This window comes from Equus przewalskii, chromosome 5, assembly GCF_037783145.1.
Source record: "Equus przewalskii isolate Varuska chromosome 5, EquPr2, whole genome shotgun sequence".
Taxonomy (NCBI): Eukaryota; Metazoa; Chordata; class Mammalia; order Perissodactyla; family Equidae; genus Equus; species Equus przewalskii.
In genome coordinates, this window is record NC_091835.1 from 25,575,884 (window position 1) to 25,598,375 (window position 22,492).

At 47.7% G+C, this 22,492-nt stretch overlaps 1 protein-coding gene across 1 annotated transcript in view; it reads right to left on the reverse strand.

Annotated features, from left to right (window-relative positions):
• Positions 1-20,734, reverse strand: part of NDUFA10 (NADH:ubiquinone oxidoreductase subunit A10) — a 63,269-nt gene extending 42,535 nt beyond the window's left edge. The window contains exons 1-6 of the mRNA XM_070618807.1: positions 19,951-20,734; positions 14,205-14,373; positions 13,228-13,443; positions 10,467-10,553; positions 6,947-7,068; positions 4,898-4,977 (exon numbers count right to left, since the gene is read on the reverse strand). Of these exons, the coding sequence (XP_070474908.1) occupies positions 4,898-4,977; positions 6,947-7,068; positions 10,467-10,553; positions 13,228-13,443; positions 14,205-14,373; positions 19,951-20,025 (749 nt within the window). The 5' untranslated portion in view covers positions 20,026-20,734. The remainder of the gene's footprint in view (positions 1-4,897; positions 4,978-6,946; positions 7,069-10,466; positions 10,554-13,227; positions 13,444-14,204; positions 14,374-19,950) is intronic.
• Between the last annotated feature and the right edge of the window lie 1,758 nt (positions 20,735-22,492).

Sequence of the window (22,492 nt, forward strand, 5' to 3'; positions counted from 1 at the left end):
ACTAGGTAACAGCTTCTAACTGCAGCTAGACCACCGCCTTCCTTGGATCCCTATAACCATGAATGGAAATGTCAGAAACCACAAACACAACGCGTGACGAGTCCCTAAAGTTAGGAGAATAAACTCACTGCATTTGCCACTGAGGTTGGGAAGTTCGACGCCACCCTAAGTACAGGACTTACCGCGTATCCTTCTCAACTGCCTGGAGCAACACAGTGTTACTATGAGAAGAAAGGTACACGGTGACAAAGGGAAGTAATGTCCCTCTGCAAGTCGCGTAAGTCAAAATTAACCTAAAGTGTGTAGGAGAGAAAGGCTGTAAACCCTCCTGGATGATCACTGAGATAACTTTATTCTTTCTCTCACAACAATGTGAAGGGTCATCCTGGATGTACCTGTCACAGAGTGAGCATGAGAGGTCAGGAAAATACAGGACAGGGCCTTTCAACACACAGAACTGAGCAGACACTCACCAAGCCCCCGCCAGGCAGCAGGTACTGTGTGGGGTGAACAAGGTGACAAGACAGGGCTCCTGCCCTTGAGGAATTCGAGACCTCAGACCATCTACTGAAAACAACCTACAGAACCAATGTTACGGCCTAACATTTCCATCTTCCATGTGACTTGATTCAACAGACATCTATTTTCTGGGTGCTGATGATGGGCAGAGCATCGCACTAAATGCCTCAGTAACAACAAACCGAAGAATAACAGAGGGCAAACTCATCCTGTGACCTGTGCTGGGTCACACCCACCTCTCCGTCCCACAACTTCTGAAGGGAGGCTAAAATAAAGACAGCGGCTAGCTGGGTCTCAGCGATGTGGAGACACCCTCGAAGGCCCGAGGAGCCAACTCAAATCCTATTGCAAGAGCAGCCTGTCCCCACAGAGCTCTCAAGGCCACAGGGAGCCCCATGCCCGCTGCTTCCTGAAGTTACAGAGTCCCCTCCAGGGGGCTCCTCCAGTCCCTTAGCTGTCCAAGAACAAGATTCAGAATGGATATTTACAAAGTAAGCTCAGGATCCGGTTGGTCACATAGTGCTTCCTTCCCATCTCTGAAATCTCAGCGTAAGTGTCTTCCCAGACAGGTCCACCCTAGCCTGTCTGAAGAACTACTGTGCCTCCAGCAAAGACTGACAATGACCGTCACATTTATGGAGCTGAATAAATACTTGTTCACAAACGAGTGGACTAATGTTTATTAAACTGAGCTATGGCTCACTCTTATTTATGATACACTCATAGTCAAGGTAATGAGGATAAATAATACATATCCCTAGGATTTTGGTCAGAAATGTTGAAGAAGTGAGAAAATACACACTCCTATGGTAGTTAGTTCACTGTGCCTCTTAAAGTGTCACAAAACAACTATTTTGGAAAAGGCTGCAACATTCTTCACGCAGTCTTCAACATACACAAGGACAGTGAAGCATTGCCACGTGTCACCACATGCTAGTGAGAAGAGCTAACAGCGAGGAATCAGCACGGACGCAGACGAGGAACTCAGGACTTCTCCCCCGGCAGCCAGCAACCCTGTGAGTAAATGCGCTTTGCTTCAAACACTGACACTCAAGCTAAAAACTATTCTGCTTATTCAATTTTGATTTTATTGTTTAATTACTAAAACTCTAACAATTTTATCTTCTAAGGTTGTTCTTTGTAAATGTACAGTATTTAACTAAATGACAGTTAAAATAGACAAGTCCAGGAAACCTAAAATTGTTCCTGTGAGAAAACACTTTCCGAATTCTAAACACAAAGACTTACAGACTTTAGATTATAATCTATTTGTGATAGGTTTCTTGAAATTTTATGTAAAGTTTGGTAGTTTTAGTCAAATTTCACAGTGAATTGCCAAGACAAAACCTCAAGACGCAAGGACATCACCAAGCTGCAGCATGTTTGCGCTCGATAATTCAATGCTTAAAATAATGCATATTGCACAGAATTCACATGTTTTTCTTCTAAATGTGACAAATGACCTGTGCTTTAAGTGGCTCTCATCAATCCATACAGCTTGAGCTGCTGGACAGAATTCACTTTAACAACGAACAGACTTTACCTGTTCAAAAGACGAGAGTTGAAATCACAGCAAGATCATGCGGTGAGAACAAATGCACAAGGCTTAACAAATCTATGGGGCAGGAGGGGCAGGGGCTGCAGAGAAAGAAAACCTGTACCATAATATGATAGTCATTTGGGAAAATCAAATTAAGCACACACACATATTCACACGTATGCCTACATATAGTTCTCATGATACAGGCCACTGAAGGCACAGCTCCAGCAGAAGTCCCTGACAGAGGAGAGAGTAACCAGTTCCCAGTAGGGGCCACCTGTGCAGTGGTCTGCTGGAGCGCACGGTACAGCTTGTAAGGCAACCGGCAAGTGGGTGAGGGCTCCTTCTTTTCAGGAAGAGAAGTTAAAATAAACCTATTTTGTAGTTACTATCATGTGCTACAAACATACAAACACCAACAAAAAAACCCTCTCTTTTATGTCATCTTGGCTTGCCCAGTGCAGTGGACAAGAAAGGGTGACCAAAGTGAAAGCATGGAGCTTGGGCCAGAGGTGGCGAGAAGTGGCAGCAGACACTAGCGGGAGAACAAAGATGGAAACAAGAGGATGATGCTGCTGCTTACAGGGCTGAAGCATAACTGCACCCCATTAACAGTGCCGGCTCTACAGACACAACAGACACGAAGCGTGACTCCACGTCCTGCTAACAGCGTCAGCTCTACAGTCACAACAGACATTCTGCTCAGGGCTCTGATATGCACTTTCCTCCCTGGGCAGCTGAAGCTGGGGACGAAGAAACAAAGAAACCAAACTGGAAATTCCGTAAGGCTTACACTGCAAAAACAGAGGTCCCCCTCAACAATGTGGAGAAAGCCTCAAACTCCTGAGCAATGACAACATCAGCCCTTTACACTTGAAAAACATCCAAATTCAAACCAACCTAGGAAGACATCAAGGCAGCTTTTTCCTCCAAGTGTGTCCTCTGCCTCCTGTGAGAGTGAGCAGCACGTAACAGCAGGAATTAGCCCAGGCCAGGAAGGGCCCATGGAAACCACAAGGACCTGACACCTCCCATTCTCATGGCAGCCTCCTAACAAGGACTCCGAACGCCAAGTTGAGGTTTCCGCGGTGACATAGGAAACACCCTGATCTGTGTGATTTCTGAGGAATGATGTGTGGGTAATGACACTGTGGAGACAGAACTGCTGTGTTCAAACCCAGGAAACTTCCTCAAAGGCTGCCAGCATTTTTGATGCTATGGTGACACACACGAAGCTCAGCAGACTGAACTGGGGCCGGGGACTGAGTGTGCAGGGCAGCGTCCAGCAACGCTGGGTCCATGAACAGGACCTGGTAAAAACCTATTCTTAGGAACCACTGCGTTGGTCACCACTAAGCAATAGCTTCCCTACTCTGTGCAGCCTGCACCCGACTATCAAGGCAGTTATGTAAAAAACAGAGCTGGACATCAGATTGTCGCCCTGACGCGTGAGGATCTGAACAGCCTTCCGCTCCCCAAGGGGCTCCAGTCACCAGGGAGAGGATGCTTCGCCAGTTCATCAAGAGGAAGAAGATGCCTGTCAGCACCGCAGGAAGCGACACCTCCCTGAACCCTGGGGGTACATTTGACCTCTGGACCATTTGGGGCTTCAGGAGCCAACTTCCAATACAGTTCAAGTACGCACAGCCAGTTTAAGCAATGGATTCTTCTAATTGTTGCTGAACATATTTCATGAGCAGGAAGTCCACGAAGATAAGCTCCTGAGAACAACTGCAAGGTGAAAGGAAACCTCAGCCGGTCTGCAAGCAGATCCAGGCATTATTTCCCTGATGTTACAGTGAAAAATCCTATTTGAGAACTTGCCAGGAAGCCCTTTCTCAGGGATATTTTTGTAGCCAGAAGATCTCCAAGAGGGATTTTTGGGACTGAAATCCTAGGATCAACTATCTCTGATAGTTGATGCACACAGCTCGATACATTCCCCTGGCAGTTTACAACACTGCTTTTTTTTCTGCACTTCTGGTCCCCAAAACAGAGCAGCAGGACAGGAGAAAAGGAACACACAGCACCGTGTTTTATGCTGCCTACAAGAGAAAAGCTTACCACAAACAAGCAGATGCAACATAAGCACAAACACTTGTTCCAATTTAAAAATCAAACTTTTCTTCCGTAATTACTATGCCTTACTTTGTTTTTATTCACAATTTTATAGTTACTTTGAAATGTTAAAAAGGGAATAAGATTTTTAGGCATCAAAAGAGGCCAAAGTTTAAAAAAAGTTTAAGAAATACTACTAGAAACCTTCCATAAAAGCATTATTCACAAAACCTAGCCCTCACTGGACGTGAGGGATAGAAGCAGATGACTTCCTTGACACAGGGATACCCCAGCATCACAGAACAACAAGCCAGACAGGGCGGACAGCGTGGATGCAAATACATTTGCACTTTCGATAAAGAAAGAAAGAGGGAGAAAGGAAGAGAAAAGGTCTGGTGGTGTTTTCCTTTATCCAAACGCCGCTTAATATATCATTTAAAAGTATCTCTAGAGACTGTTTTTCCCTTATGAATTTTCTGTATGGATTCACTGAGCAATCTGTCACCTAAAGCAAAAATACCTGAGTTCTCTAATGCTAAAACCTGTGAATGAAATAGAGTTTCAGTTTACTTCTAACATCAAAAAATGTTAAAAGTATAACAAAGAAAACAAGCATTGACAAAATAAGCAAACCAAAGACCCACCAAATCAAACTGAAATGTCTGCTCTCATTCGTGCTTATCAGCAACAGATTAAAACATCGGGGACAACACCCACGGTCATAAATAACTAGGCGTGAAGGCGCTCTAGTCGTATAAAGAAACCACGCACTTGACTCACCTCATTTCAGGAAGGAAGGTTTTCTTATAGGCATTCTCGATGTCCTGAAGATAGGCGGAGGTGATCTTCATTTCGTGTGGCTAGACAAAAGCAGGAAAGTAAGTGTGAAGCCTTTAGATTTCTTTTCCTTTTACCCGTGCACATGTAAAATGTGGAAACATCAAGAAACACTCTTTTCTTAGAACCACACACACCAGGGTGATGGAAAGGGGCCTCGGTGCCACTTAGGATTATTCTCGTTCTCCTATAGGGAGCACCTAAGTCTGGCCACGTGAACCCGCAGCATGACCTTTTTCACAGGCTCTAGGACGCGTACTTAGGGTCAGAAAGAATCCCCTTCTACAGTTACAGGGCCTGGCTCTCCTGTCCCGCTACATGCTTGAGTGCACACAACGAAACATTACAGACAACGTGGGGGGAACTGGCCCACCTCTCCCCATCCATCCTCCCCACCCTCCTCTCTGTCAACTCTCTCCCCAACCTTCCAAACCCTTCTCTACCCCCCACCATGCCCCTACCACCTCTCCGTCTCCTACTTCCCTCAGCATCTGAAGTTTGCTTAGCCAATTTCAGAAATTTAAAACTCCAATTATGAGTGGCAAAGTTTCAATATTTAACACCTCTTATAGTTTACGAATGCTAAAGGCTGAGTTACATTATCTTTCACCCGGTTCGATTATCTGCGTGGCATTTGCCTCCCTTCAATATATTTCTTATTTATTCCTTTGTTTACTATAGGTCTCCCCTACTAGAATATAAGAACATACACTTATTATGATACAATGTTTCTTTGATAAAATGTCTCCTTTTCCCAAACACAGTGTTAATTTTAGTTGGTGATAGTATTCATCAAGACTTTACTTAGAAAAACTAAAAAGTTGACAGTCCTAATTTGGAATTCAAAATTGCTTTGAAATGTTATCATCCCAGATAACAAGAGTTATCTAGAGAATTCTGAATATATGTCTCCATTTTTCTCAATAAATGTCACTGTAATACTGAAAGGTATTCAAAATTATTCCATTGAGTAAGAATTAAGTATTTTTTACTTGCAGCTCCCTCCTTTTGCCTTGATGGAATGTTCTTGAAAGTCTAAATTACACATCATCCTTAAGAGAAAACTCAAGTAATAACAGGTGCAGACTGGCAATAAATAGGCAGAGACAGACATCACGTATGTGTTTACTACTGGAAGAGGGAGGAGGACGGCGAGCTTCCGGGGTCTCCCAGCAGCAGCAAAGGACACGGAGCTGTTCCGTGCCCTTCCAGGAGCCCCCACTCGCCAGGCGTTCACTGAGCACCTACCAGAACTCCAGCTCCCAGGATGGAAAATGGACAGACAGATACATAGGCAACTCAACATTTCATCACAATGTCAATAAGAACCCACATTTTTCCCCAGGAAAAAAATACTCTGTGGGAGTGACATTTCCAAACAAGAGCTAGTCATAAAGGCAAAGACGGCCTTTGTTAATCTCAGCGTCCTGCATCAAGCTGCAGAGCCAGTGGGAACTGCAAAACGCAGAGGTTCCAGGCCACCCAACGCCACAGAGTAAACGGACACATGTGTAGACCAATGCACTACTGTTCTAGAATCAGTAAGCAGGGAAAAAAGGGAAAGAGGCACAAGTTGAGCTAAACAGATGGAGTAGGGAACTGAAAGGATATTAGAAATCGCTTCCAACTTGTAGATAAATAACAGGGCGTGAAAACCCGACTAGAGAAGAGAAAGGCACATGGCAGGGGGAGGTTCTGCCGGGAAACTTACCCATCCTCACAAGAATGGGTTAGGTGACACGGGACAGGGGACGAGAGGGGGATGGCGCAGGAGCTGGAGAGCACTGGTGGAGAGCAGTGACTGTTCGGGGCCCCTCCATCCCTCGCACACGTGCCTGCTCTCTCAGGAGAGCCCTGGGTGTGCCCGCACCCCCATGAGCACTGCCAGTGATCTACGGTATCCTACTGTAAACATCACTTTCAAGAGCTGATCTACGTTAAAATAACGAGGGCACATAAAAAGACAGGTCTTCAACGGAAAAGCTGAATTACGTTTCCTCTCTTCTGGATCCGACTCTGGATCTCGGGGACGGGCACATCGACATAGATCACCACGTGAGGAGGCAGGTACTCGCAGATGGTGACCTTCTTCACCTCATTGTAGTGGTCCACACCTGGCACACACGGGAGAGGCACATGTCATCTGACAGTCCACACACAGCTTCTAAAACACACTCCTCTCAGACAGAAGGGCAAGGCTACACGCAGTTCTCAGAGCCACGCAGCCATATGCAGACCATGTAACAGTCAGGGCCATGACCACGGCTATACACACACCAAGTGCGACTGCACGGCAGGTGCCGGGGCATTCACACACAGCAACCCTTCAAGACTGTGCTTCTCGCCCCCATTTCTATAGACCAAAAGCATTAGGCCCAGAGAAATTATGTGACTTAAAGTGAAATGCCAGAATTTAAACCACGGCTTCAAGAGCATTCTAAAGGCGAGATTTTAAATATGACGTGGCCACATTGAAGGGTCCACCTATACTTCTTATGCAAGGGAGAGGGCACCCAAGAATCCATTTTAGAGTACTCTGAACTGCAATGTATCACACATGCCTGTTGCATGTGTATTTCTTCACAGTAATACTAGATAAGAGTCTGATCTTCTCCAAGGAGTAAAATCATTTTTATATACTGTATTTTTCAAATAACTCAACTGAAAGATGTCAAGCTACATTTATCTGGGTTCAACGTTTTTCAGCAAATTTAATCAGCTACACAGAAGTGCCTACTGAAGCGGATTTAGTACACGGCTGAGGCTCAGGGAGAATTCTACCGAAGCTGGCATCATATAGAATATATTATACAGACAGCAGTCACATAAAAATCATGATGAACATTCCTGCTGCTCTGAAAACCGCCGGCACCTGAAGTCCTGGAGCATACGCCACGCTACCAGAAACCCACGGGCAGGACCTGCTCCAGGTCACTGGGATGAACCCACCACAGGAGCAGTGTGAAGAAACCATCCTCTCTGCAGCAGATTTCCTCATGGCAGAAACTTCCAGAAGCAACAAACTTGGGCGATCACACTAAAATCCACAGAAAGACCACTACTGTGCTCTGAAGAAAACGTCCAAGTGGCCGCTCCCGGTAACTCCTGCTTTAGAGGCAATGCAGGATGGGCCCTTGCTCCAGGGTCAGCAGGGGTCTGAGCCGGAGGCTACAAGGACTGCAAAGGAGGCGGAATCAAAGCAAAGGCAGAGGCTCGCCTGTGGATACTGTTCGTCTGTCCAAACAGAATCCACTCGGCCTTTTTCGCCTCCTCTCTGCGCAGCCTAGAACCCAGCCAGTGTCTCCACCACCAGGGAAACGCCCGTCCTCCCGCCTCCTCCTCCCACTCTCCATTTCTCTCCATACTCCTGTCAGCATTCCCATTCCTTAGGCGAGTTTTCACCTTGCTCTTTGCCATCTACCCTTAAGTAATCTGCTCTCCCCCAACACTGCGGGAATGAAATGACTCTTGCTAAAGCCACCAGACCCCTAAAGGTCCCTTCTCAGTTCCTGTCCTACTAGATCCTATACACTCCATGTGATGAATGTCCTCACCACCCTCGCTGGCCCCTAGCGTACCTCTGACCATTCAGCTTCAAATCTGCAGTGGGCTCCACTCCCCAGAAACCTGGAATCCTCCAAGGATTCTGGTCTCAGTCCTCACCTCGCTCCATGGGCTTTCCTGGGACAAGTGTGTCCACCGTCAGGCTGATTCACCCAAAATTTGTCTCCAGTCCACACCAGTCCTCAGGACGTCAGGCTCAGACACGTGACTGCCTGCTAGACATCTCAGCTGGCTATCTCACGGGAATCTCGAACTCAACATGCCACACATGAAACCTTCTCAGTCCACTGCCCCTTCACAGCCTTCTCACTGGTGAGAAGCCCAGCCAAGTCCACTTGACTCTACCCACTTTCCTCCCAGAACACTGACCACCCAGGCTTACCAACTGCACTTGCTCGTATGCGAGACCCACCCTCCCCAGCAGGCCACTCTCCCTGCCCAGTGCGGGCCTTCAACCTACGGTACATGCATCCGACTTCCTCCCAACGGTCTCCCTTGCTTTGATCTCCCCCCACCAAACGCATCCTTCAGACAAATGAACTTAAATCTAACCACATCCTTCCCATGCCTAAAAGCCTTCAGTGGCTCCTCAGTACTTTCAGGAAAAATCCAAGGGTCCTAGCCAAGGTGCAAACCCCTTCCTTGTGCCCCACTTGCCTCACCCTGCGCCAGCACCTAGCCCTCCCTCCAAGCAAGCACCAGCAGCTTGTGCCAACGCAGGCTCCTCCAGCCTCGCTTCACCTTGCTCGCCCTGCTGCAGTGCTGATGGCTTGCCCAGGGCTCACTCTTCAAGGACTCTGTTCCTGACAATACCCCATCTTCTCCCAACTGCTTAAATGTTCTCTTGGGTGCTTCCACAGCCCCCTGGAGGAATGTCACCCAGGAGGAGCTGTCAAGTGCACTTTATTGCAATTAACCATGTCTGTTGCTTTAACACCCTACCCTCCACCCCAGGACTGTGGCAGCCTTCCTTGTCTTATATATCTTCATATCCATGGCACCTAAGACAGAGCCTGGCACACCGCTGGCACCACAGAAACGCTGGTTGACTGACCTCAACTGCTGCTCAGAACGTCTAGCGAGGCTCGGTGCCTTGGGCAGAAGCAAGGGCTCTGGCTGCTCTTGCTCCAAGCACACACCTGGACTACTCCAAACAGCAGACCGTGTAAGCAGACCAAGGGCACAGAGCCTCACCCCCAAATCATCACTCGGGTTGCTTCGGTCTCCCCTCTCATTAACCAACAACTCCTACTCTGCCCTCCAGATCTGAGCCACCCACTGGCTCCAGTCAGCCAAGCAGAGAGGTGAGGATGCCCACAGGCAGACTGAGCACAGCCTTCCACGGCCCGCCCCGGCACCTTCTAGTCACAGACGCCCTGCCCACCTTGCCGTGTTTCCACCGCTCCTCAGGGTCATGCTACCTTTAACCAGGAGATCTTTATTCCCATCCCTTTGCCACTTGTCACTTTCAACAATATCCCAACACAATGCTAAGTCCCTAAAAGCATTAGAACAGCACTGCATTAGAGAGAAGGAAAAGATGACAAGAATGCTGGCCTCACGCAGCTGCGGGCACAAGGGAAGTAAGACATCCTAATTACATAAAAATACACCCTAGAAATGGAAGAGTTCAGTAAGATTAAATCTACGGATCAAAGAAAAGCAGCTTAGATATCTCGTGAGGTTGAACAGAGAGCTGGGGGGTTTCCTGGGGAGGGCTGTGTGTTCAAGGACCCAGGATGTGACGCTGCTTCCACTGGGAGGGGTGACTGTAGGAGGAAAAGAGGGGGAAGGAACCGTTCTTTTTCCTGTGGAAACAATAAGTAATGGTATTGATTCACTCATTGAACAGACGTTCACAGAACGCACACTAAGGCAAGGTGCGTCTGCGGCCCCTCTACAAAGCTGCCCACACAGCCCGGAGGGCGCATCTGCCACGCGGACTCACACTGCTTTCGGATGAACCCCTGGTTATACATCGCCTCCAAGAAGACAAAGTCGCTGTAGATGGAGCGTTCCAATACGACACCTTGTCCTGTGTAAAAACAGGGAAACAAAAGTCAGACAGATAATAATTAAAGCACTAGAAACTAGTCATTTCATTTTAGAAAGGGAAAAGCAGCTATTCACAATGCCATTTCCATACCGAATTTATTCAAAAGAACATACATGACTCGTAAGTGGGAAACGGTTTTCGGAAACTGTGATACTGTTTTGGTTTTGGCAACATAACATCCTGTTTCTTTCTGTTAGCTATAACAAGAGCACCCAGTTAACAGAAAAAGCATTTTAGTTTTTAAAACCATGGGTTTCTCACTCCACCATACCCACCCAATCCTGCTCCCACCCAACCGCTCACAAGACCCCAGAGTCACCCTGGACTTCCCTCTATCACCCCACAGCCATGCATCAACAAAGCACAGCCTTCTCCCAACCACGCCTTGAATCCCATCACTCCAGAACACGTCACTTCCTTCTCAGTGCAAGGCCTCCTCACCTCTGACAAGGCCACGGCTGCCAAATCACTCCCTGCCTCCGCCCTGCCCCCAGGGCTTCTCTCACCCTCAGCAGAGGGGCATTTTCAAAACTTAGGCCAGCTCATGTTACTCCTCTGCTCAAACCTCTGTCCACCCAGGTAAAAGGCCCCGTGACGGCCCTTGAGGTCTGAGTGAGACTGACCATTTGGCCCGGGCCACTTCTCTGGCCTCATCCCAGTCCTCCCAGGCTCGCTCACTGCACTCGAGTCACAGTGACCTCCTGCCTGTTACGACAGCACACGGAGAACGCCCCTGCCACTCAGAGCGCTGGCCCAGGGGCCCCCTGCCTGTCTGCCTGCACTCAGCCCTTCTGTGCCTGGGCAGAGCCCTCCCTAACCTTCCCATGTGCAAGAGCAGCCCCCAGCCCCTTCCTCTCAGCTCTTAGCACTCACGACCTGAAGTGGCAGGGTACTCCTTCTCTCCCCTACTCAAGTGTAAGTAAGCTCCAGGAGGAGGCCAGGCTTCACCTCCCGCAGACTCTCTAGTTCCTGGAAGGTACCTGGCACACAGCAGCAACTCACTAAATATTTAATGAATAAACTAATGTAATACAAGGAAACAAGTAAGTTTTCATTTAAATGTTAATTTTAAGAAACAGGGAGTCCTAGGATAGGGCTGAAGTATGCTCCAAAAAGAATGTGGAGTCAGCTGAGGGTCAGTATTAGCTCCAAGCCACTAACCGGTTCCTGTGATCTGGGTCCTGGTACAGAACTTTAGGAGGTAGATCGTGTTTTCTTAGGAGCAACGCTAACCACAATCAGGATTTACGTTCACATACGGAAAAGCATCACTCATAGAATGCTGGAAAAGCAAGACGATAACCAGACCTCAGTGGCCGTTTAGACAGAGCATTATCCTGTGTCTTGTGGAACATCTTACACATGTGGGACCCTCCTGGAACAAGAGGCAGCTTTGTGACACTCCATCAGTTACCTGGGGTCCTTGTGAAAAACCCATTCTTTCTTTGTTTTTTAAATTTTTTTTTCCTTGAGGAAGATTAGCCCTGAGCTAACATCTGTGCCAATCTTCCTCTACTTTGTACACGGGACGCGTCTACAGCATGGCTGAGGAGTGGAGCAGGTCTGCACCCAGGATCTGAACCTGCAAACCTGGGCCGCCGAAGGAGAGCACATGGAACTTTAACCACTCTGCCAAATGGGCCAGCCCCTGAAAAACACATTCCTGTTCTCACACTCAGACCCCATGAACCAGACCCTCCAGGTGGCAGCTGAGGTCACCAGGTAAGTGACATTCAGGCAGGCATGGCAACCACCACTGTGTGACACGGCTCATACAAACTCCTCAATCTCCCTTACACACACACATCCCACATGCCATTTGCTTCTACCCATGAATTCAAAACTGTTATAGTTTGGTGGCTTTGGCCATGCACTGGTGGTATCTGCTGGCTGACTGTCATGATGTTCTGGGGTGAGGCCCGAATTTAACCCGGGCTGCGGGTTCCCAAGATGATGGAGGAGCCCTGCCAGGATTCTGACCGCTGCACTCCATGTAAGCCCATGCCCCTGCCCCACCTGTGCTCCCTCCCTCCGTTTCCTAACTTCTTGTCCTGACCCTTGTTGCCTATCCCCCAGACTCCAGACTCCGCCCAATATGCAGCCCTTGTCCATTTCTTGCCTGCTTCGGATGCCTTCCATGGACACATCCCCCCTTACCATACAGGCCCATGGGACCCTGTGTGTTCTGCTTTCCCCACTTCTGCATTTCTCAAGGTTTAACTTCTACCCTGTGGGTTGATGGTGAATTCCAGCCTATCTCTGTGCCCTCAGAGACAACTCTCTTTTGTTGCATCCTCCTCTCTGTACGACACACAGCTCCATCTTTATGAGTGTGATTCCACTTCCTCCCAGTCATTTATGGGTTCTCTCTTTCCTCCATTTTTTGACATATTTCATCTACATGTCTAGAATAGTGGCACAAAAATTCCATACAATCCATAAACCTCACTCCAATACACAACAATGAACTAATATTTAGTGGATGTTATTCTGAAGCAATAACAACATGGATCTCGGGGAATTTATGATCTTATTAGAAAGAGAGCATTTGCCTCATCAAATACTCTCAAAGAAAAGCTCTACTTGGTGGCAGTCTCACATGGCTGAATTCCAGAAGAGGGCTCAAGCGCAGCACATGATCCTGGACACTGACCTGTGCTCAGCAAGTGCTCCAAGGCGTCCGCGTACTGCAGGAGGCGACTGGCGTACAACCAGGACTGCAGGCGGTAACTGTTGCCATCATTGCTTTTCGGGTCATCATAGAACTTCTCCAGACTGCAGTTGCCACTGAGCTCCACGTCCAGGGGTTTTCCATCCCCTGTAGTGCTGTCTGCATAATGTATTCCTGCTTCAGGAAAGTGCTTTAAGCCTGAGAAGAGACACACCCGGATGAAACGCGACGTGGATGCCTCCCTTCCCACCAGCGAGCAGCGTGCACTAACAAAAACAGAGCCCCATCTGAACAAAGCCTGAGTGCTGAGGCTGGCCGGTTAAGACCTGGAGAAAGTTACCCTCAGGCTTATGTCGTATCACATGTAAAAGGGAGCACATAGGACACTAGAGACAACATGTCTAAAATGTGTACGACAAGCATGTGCGCTGAAGGGCTGCGCTGCAGCATGTCGTACCGTACCCTCATGCGAGTTCCCCCTGAAAAAGAGAGCCTCTCCTAACTACGGGAACCCCCGTGTGCAAGCGGGCAACTTCTGCTCAAATACCGCAGAGAGGCACACAGAACAAAATCCACACCACCAGCCAGCACCGGGGTTCCCATCCCGGCTTTGCACTAACAAGCTGGGAACACCAGCTGCCTACCAAGTCTACCGTCTGTAAATGACGGCAATAACAACCTCGTTTCAGAGGGCCGCTACAAATTTCAAGTCAGACAGCTCACGTGAGAGGGCTCTGCCCACATCATCATGAAATTCCAATTCCAGTTGACAACCAGCACAGACTTTTAAAATTTTCCAAATCTGAAAGACTGAAAACAGCTTTTTCCATAAATATTTCAAATATGTAAAATACCTACCTTGGGCCCAGTTCTACCAAGTCAATGTTAAAGTGGATCAAACTCAGATAAGCAACCACACATCTGAGAGAGTGGTCATTCTGCATGAGGTAAGTTCATACCTAGTTTCTCTGCTATTTCTTTTGCAAGCTTGCCTTTTCCAGAACATATATTGCCATCTACAGTTATCACTTTGCTGCGTTCTGTCAGTTTTTTGGTTGTTCGGTCCCCAAGTATGTATGCCAAAGGGCCATACTGCAGCTTGCACTGTACACTTGTATGAATGCCGCCCTGAAAAACACAATATCACACAACAGCACAACATGAGTATTCTGGCTACTGCAGGCATGAGCAACTATTAGGGAAAAACGCTAAGAAGATCCTTGGTGATAAAAATGCCAACATCTACGTCTTCATTAGCAATTTATTTGTTTAATTACCAGCCCCCATGCCCCACCCCAAAATAAGCTCATAAGGGCAGGTAGAATGTCTGTTTTGTTCACTGGTAAATCCTCAGGCCCTGGAACAGAATATTCTTACCGTGTTCAATAAAAATTGGACAGATGGAGATGGATGGATGAAAGAAAGGGAGCGGGGAGGGGGCTGGGGGAGACAGGGAGGTAGGGAATAAAGAACATTTCTCTAGCCCAGGCTCCTGTCCTGAGCTCCAGACCTGGCTACCTTGCTGCCTTTAAACAGCTCCAGCAGACGTCCTGAAAACACCTGAGAGCAAACAGATCTAAAAGTGAAGTTCCACACCCATACCCTAGCCCCTAAATCTGCTCTTACCCACTATCCACCAAGCAAAACAGAGCAGACACGAGAGCCACCTCCGACACCCTCCTCCTTCCTCCAACTCCACAGTCACTCACAAAACCCTGTGGATCCTAGCTCTTAAATCTCCCTGGAGCACGGCATCAGCTCCCACCCCACACCGCACTAATTCTGTAGGCATCCCCACATCTCTCAGCTACAAGGCAAATGCCAGCCTCACCTCCTGTCTCCAGCATCTCCGCACTAAAGCCAAAATGATCTTTCCCGAAAACAAAGAAAAACACAATCAAAAGGCAAACAACTGAGAAAAGTTCAACACACGTGATGGAATATAGCCTTAGCATACACAGAGGTTGTACAGATCAACAGTAAAAAGAGGCTAGGACTGCACAGCTTCTTTTAATTGTATTAAAGACAGCCAACAACCAAGCAGAAAAATGCTCAACCTTGCTACAAAAAGCAAACAAAGATTACTAACAAGGAGAAAACACTTTCTTATGTATCAAACAAATATTTTATTCTTTTTAAATGACGATGTGCAGTGTTGGGACAGGACAAAGTCCTCATAAACTGCTATTAATGTAAACCTAGACACTGGGCCTGGAGCCACCGGGAATCCATCCTAAGGGAACAGACATGGATTTCTACAAAGATTTACCCACATAATAATAATACCAAAAACATAAATAGAAACCCTTAATGTACAACACAGAGCAGTAGTTTAAAAAAAAAAGTATATCCACATTATGGAATACTAAGAACCAACTAAAATAATAAAATACTTTACTATGGAATAAACAGAACATAAGAGAATTTAAATGATGTCAAGATTTTTTTCAGTCCTGATCTGCTTTACAGTTTTGATTACCGAAGGGTGGAGAAAAAACAGTTTATGATAGAGAACACAAAGAAAGCAAATAATTACAAAAAGGCAAAAGATTTGAACAGATGTCACAAAAGAATATATACATAAAGGCAAATATGCATCTGAAAATATACTCAAAATTGTCTATCATTAGGGAATTGCAAGTTAAAAAGAAGCCGCTCCACACTTAGTAGACTGACTCAAGATCTCAACAACTGCCAACAGCAGCCGTTGGTGAGAACGCAGAGCAAGAGGAATGCTCGTTCACGGCTAGGGGAACGCAACCAGCAGTCACTTTGGAAGGTGGTTTCACATAAAACTAAACATAGTCTTACCACACGATCCAGCAATCACACTCCTATGTATTATTCATCTGATATGAAAACGTATTTCCACAAAGAAATCTGCATACACATGACTACAGCAGCTTTATTCATAATCACCAAAAACAGGATGCAACCAAGATGTCTTTCAATAGCTGAATGGATAAACTGTGATATATCCATACAAGGGAATATTATTCAGCAATAAAAAGAAATGAGTCATCAAGCTACAAAAAAAATGAGTGAATCTTAAATGCACATCTCTAAGTGAAAGAGCCAGTATGGAAAGGCAACATATTGCATGATTCCAATTATAAGGCATTCTGGAAAAGGCAAAACCCTAGAGATGGTAGAGATCAGGGGTTGCCAGGAGCTCAGGGAAAGGAGAAGTGCTGAATAGGTGAAGCAAAGGGGATTTTTAGAGCAGTGAAACTACTCCGTATGATACTGGAACAGTGGATACACGACACTATGCATTTCTCAAACCCATAGACCTTTACAGCACAGAGAGTGAACCTCAATGTAGGCAAATTTTTAAAGCCTCATTTAGGTAGAGGGATCCGAGATGGAATGCAGAATGGACAAAATCAACTGTTACGAATGTATGAAAACCTCACTAAAGCGGGTCGGGGGAAAGGTGCTGCCCTTTGGAAATCAGTAGAGTCTGGAAGGCTAAAGGCAAAAGGAACTGTATTCTAGTTGAGAAAGATACTTCCCACAGGGTAAGGTTAACAATTCTGATACTACGGCATCATATCCTAGAATTAAGCAATTAAGTAAATGGACAGCAGATGGTGGGAGCCAGGTTTCTACCGCTGGAGTGGGAGGTTACAGATCAGCAAGAGAGAGGCTAGAATGACCCATGTGATAGTGGATTACAGTCAGAGACGTCAGTATAGACTCATGTTTAGTTTGTCATAGACTCAGATGGTTCCATATAGGATTATCCATAGCTACGTGTACACACACAGGTTAGTACATTTCCTTGCTCTGTCTGCTGAGAGGGCCTAGAAGCAACAACGCCCCAGTCGCGATTACACCTAGTACCTAATCTTGGTTTCTAATACCATTCTCTAATAAAAGGAACAAAGGCTCTTCAGAGAAATGGCTGATTCCAGGATTGGGGCAGGAAATACACAAGTAGCCTGGACCACACTGTAGAGCCGGAAAGCAAGGAAGCGCTCGCTCACACACGCACAGTGAGGGGTGCGTTACAGGGATTCCGGAGCCGACCGAAAGAGCTCCCAATGGCCACAGCTGGGGTAATCTGAGCAAGAAAAGAGAGCCATACTGGATTACAACTCAAAGTCTAAAATAAATATCCATGAGTCCATCCTGATAGAAATAAATCACTGAATATAAATAAATAAATAAGTAAATGTGGGAGAACAGACAAATCTCCCATGCAGAAAAATTAAATAATTTACATAATTTTCTGCATTTGAGGAAGGGAGCATAACCCCCCCACTCCTTAGGTGTGGGCTGCACAGTGACTTTCCTCCAAAGAGGACAAGATGGAAAAGGGGAAAAAAAGAGTAACTTTACAGTGGAGAAACTACCTCGCTACACTCAGCCAGGTGACCAAGGTCAACATCGACAGTGGTAAGTCATGTTCGTGGTGCTATTATGTGATGAGAATGCCACTCTACCTCTGGGTCTTCCTCCCAAGAACACACAACCCCAATCTAATCATGAGAAAAACCTCAGACAAGTTGCGCTGAGGGACAAACTGCCTGCCTCGTACTGCTCAAAACTGTCAGGGTCATCAAAAACAAGAACATCTGAGAAACCATCACAACCGAGAGAAGCCTAAAGAGACAAGACGACTAAATGCCACATGGTGTACTGGATGGGATCCCAGAGCAGACAAAGAATATTAGGGAAAAACAGGAAGTCTGAATAAAGCATGGTTGTAGTTTATTAAAAGAAAAAGAGAGAGAATGCACCATATGATCTCATTTTTGTAAATAATACACACATACAGACACATTCATAGCAGGTGAAAAAAGACAGAAGAAAAGATATATATGAAGAAATGCTCACAGGAGTAAGGCCTGTAATGGCAAACAACTGGAACCACCCACAGGTCCACTGACAGAACAGGTTAGTAAATGGAAGCATATTCTCTGTATCTTCCAATATCTAAAACGCCCAATAATTTGTGAATACTTAATTTACTCAGTAGCTCCTGTGTTATTCATTCACTCATTCATTCAACAAGTATTAGGAGCTACCGCACACAAAGCACTTTTTCTAGACCATGAGGATACAGCAGTGAGCCAAAAGATCCCATGGGATACAAAAAACAAAAAAGTAACTAATTATCCAGCACACTAAGTGCTGTGGCGGGAACACCGTGCATGGGAAGGGCTGTAATGTTAACACGGGTGGTCGTGGAGCCCTCACAGAGAGAGTGACACCTGAACAAAGACTGGAAGGCAGTGAGGGAACTGCCCAAGTGGACTTCTGATCTTTCAGGCAGAGAAACAGCCAGTGCAAACGCCCCGAGCAAGAGCACTGCAGGATCAGCCAGGACAGTGCAGCTGATGCAAAGTGGACTGGGGAAGAGTAGCAGATGGGGGCAGGGAGGGAGTGTTAATCATACTGGAACCTTTCAGCCCAGGAATTAATCCCCCTCTCCTCTAGGCTACCTCTCAGTCGCGTGCAAACTCCTTCCCCATCTGAGTCCAGAACTTGAATATACCACAATGTTGCACAAAACTGGTGCACAGCAACGTGTGAATCAAGCAATCGACCATTCCTTGACTTCAAAATCTTTAGAAAGAGACGTTTTACAGAATGACAGTAGTCTTTTCTATAATTTCCCATCCTCAGTTCCATTCTTCCGCTCTCTGGAATCACAAGGATCTTTCATGACACATTTCCAGTTCCTTTAATTACTCCCTAAGTAACAAGGTGTATACCCTCTTCATCTTACTCATTCTTCTCTGGACCTACTGGAGTTCATTATATGCCCTTTAGAGGGTAGTGCCCAGAACTGAACACACTGTTACAGGTGAACACACTGTCTAGTGCGTGCATGGCAGCAAAATATCACCTCCTCTATTCTGGGGCCCTCACTTCCACTAAAACAGGTCTCAGTACAAGTGGGTATTAAAAAGACAACCGCTTTTCTTCCTTCTCTTTTGAAGCCTGAGTTATCTCCTAAAAAGATTTATATGACTTCGTAAAAAGACTATTGCACTGTTCTGTTCAAAACCCTCTTCTGATCAAAATTCTTAGCTCGGAGGTCAAGTCCCTTTACAACGTGATGCCAGTGTAGCTCCAGCCACCAGCAAGCAAAGACGCTTTGATCAGCCGCAGTCATAAAACAAAGTTTTCCTAGGGTTTCCAGCCACAGCTCTTTGGCCTCTCTTGTTCCCTCTGCGTACAATGTCATCCCACTGTTCTCTACCATAAGAAGTGTTCCTAATCCTTCCAGATCTGACCTAAATGCCTTCTCTGTGTCGGCTCAAAGTCACATCACCCCGGCGCCTAGCAAGGCCTGACCCCTAACTGGGGCTCGACAGAGGCGCTACATAAATGAATGAACGCATGCATGAATGAATGAGCGCGCGCGCCCCAGACTCTTCCGGGCTCCCCCATCCTTGCTCGTACGTCTACCGCGGCGACTGCACTGGGGTACAGCATCCGCAAACTCGCCCCCCACACTAGGGCAGCCTGGCGGCCAATTGCCGTCCTGCTCCAGCGATCTGCTGGGAGGTGAGATAAAATGGCCAGAGAAGCTCGCGGGCCCTCGGCGGTCTGCCCGCGACTCAGGACCCAACACTCCCGGGGCAGCGGTGTCCCCCCGAGAGTGACCCTTGGAGCCGCGGCGCGGAGGAAGGCCGGCGCCCGGAGGACAGGCGAGGACCCCACCCCCAGCTCCTGCCGCCGCCGTCTCACCACGCGCTGGGTGACCGCCGCGAGGCCCCGCGCGGACACGGACGCCGGGACCAGTCTCAGCAGCCTCAAGGCCATGGCTCGCGGTCGGGGCCGGCTCAAGGACCCGAGGGGACGCGGTCGCGACGGGGTCCTCTCCTACGGCCGGCGCGCCGCCGTGACGTCACGGTCGGGCTGCCCGCGCGCTGCCTGTCGGGAACTTGCGGGCAGCGGTCGGGGCTCCTTGAGTAGTGCGGACCGCCGGCAGCTGGCTGAGCCGCGTCACTGTCCCTTCGCTTCCGCCGGGCGGGCCGTCGCCGCTTCCGAGCCTTTGCGGGATTCCTCGGGGCTGCCCGCCGCCCGGGTTCTGCGGGGGATGGCTCGCCCGCCGCCCGGGTTCTGAGGTCGTGCAGGGCGGGGAGCTGAGGTCGTCCCAGGCTTTGTAGCTTCTGCGCCTCATCCCGCGTCTAGGACGCCCCGCCCTTCCAAATTCCGCAGGCGGCAGGTGCGGACTTCAAAATCGCGTCCTTGAAAACATCTGTATAGCTCGAAAACCCTCCGAACCTGGGAAGGTGGCCTGGGACTGGGGCAGGGCGGTGGGGAGGGATGTACAGGGAGGTGATGCGGGCCCCCATATCACTTCCCCTACATTAAACCCAGCATATATGGGGTTAAAACCAAAGCACTCTTTCCCTGCTGATTCCCTGGCTCCAGAACCCGCTATCTGCCATGGAGAAGAACAGCTAAGGACAACCAGCTGGATTCCTTATCATTTCCACCTCCTCCCTGGTCAAGGGCAGGCTGGTGGGAAAGTTCTGAACAGGAAGGCCACTGACTCCAACCACCCCCCCGCCCCCAATCTACAAACAGCCACATTTCTCACAAACCTTTAAAACCCCTCCCCTCCCATGTTTCAGGGAGATGAGACTAAACAAGACAAATTTGAGGGCTCACTCTTGTCACCTGACTGATATCATCCCAAATGAAAACCCTTCCCTTGCCATAAGCCTGGCATTCCACTTTTCATTTGGCCCCTCTTGTGTGGCGGGTAAAGAACCTGTGTTTGTAGTCGCTAAAAGAGGGGCGGTGTGAGAGTGAACACAGGACCAGCACAGGGGTCTGAGCTGCCCTGGAAGAGGGACTGTGGACAGACCTCTCTGCCCGAAGGAGCTTGTCCACCGCGGGGCAGGGCAGTGGGGAGGGACGTGCAAGGAGGGGCAGTGTGAGAATGGACACCAGAGGAGCGCAGGTGTCTGAGCCGCACGCGAAGAGGGACCGTGGACAGACCTCTCTGCCCAAGGGTGCTTGTCCAGCGCTAGGCAGGGATGGCCTGGCCGAGGTCCGTGCATCCTCCACCTCTCCATGGTCCTTGTCCCTCCCTGGTCAGGGCAGGCTCCAAGTCTAACAGGTCCCATTCCACCTTGCTGGGCGGTTGGTGTTAACCCCTTGAGTAACATTAAAAGAACAAATGCTGTAAGTATTCCATTACTAAAATTGCAATCCCTTTAAGGATCTGGGTCCTCAGTCCTCTGACAGTGGTATACATTGACTTTAATGTGAGATTTCTTTCCTACTCTGCCTGCCGTTTAGAAAGGCTTCGTTATCTTCACATTCCTTGGGCTTATTGTTAACACCTTTGATGGGGCTCAGGGCAGGCTGCCCCAAGATGTGCCACTCTGGGATGCAGATTATTTCCAGCTGAAGACAATAAAGGCTCAGAAGACTCAGAAAGAACATCTGACCTTCCCCCAAATTGCCTAAAAGAATTTAACATAGAAGGTGTGATCCAGGAAGGAGCTAATACAGTAAGATAACTGTAACGTGATGTAGTGTCTCTCAGGTCACATTGTCTGTAGTTGGCTCATTTACATTTCCATCTCCATGTAAATCACCTTCCACCCACTTGAAGTCCAAACCACTACCCCCAATGTCCTCCTTTGTCTTAAGCTGAAGATGATATTTAAGCTGGCATCTCAGCCATTTCCACGAGTCACTCAATTTTCCTGGGTCTCTCCCATGTGTACATGTTACAAAGCTTTGTTTGATTTTCTCCTGTTATTCTGTCTCGTGTGAATTTAACTTGTAGCCCAGCCAGAAGGACCTAGAGAGGGTAGAAGAATTCTTTTCCTCCCTTACACTTTACATTTTCTTTGATTTGGTTTTCAACTTTTCAGAAAGATCGTGGAATTGTAAACCAGAGTGGGAATACATTTGTAAAAACGAAGATCCTTTCAATGGATGTTTCTCTAATATTAGAATTCCTTCTTATCCAAACTACGGATCCCTGGTCTCCAATGCCAGAGGGTCTGATTTAGAAGATCTGGGATGGGCCTTGAATTATGTTTAACAAGCTTCCAGCTGATTCTGATGTAAATAGTCCACATTGAGTCCTAATATCCTGACAGCAAGAGACACCTCCACATCCTACATCCTGTATCCCCAGCCCCAAGCAAAGCTGACACATCGCAGGTGCACCACCACCACAAATACAGTTGCATGAGTACATCTCTGATAAGCAGGTGTGATCAGGTCTCTATGTCCTCCAGCCCCGTGGAGTCACCACTTA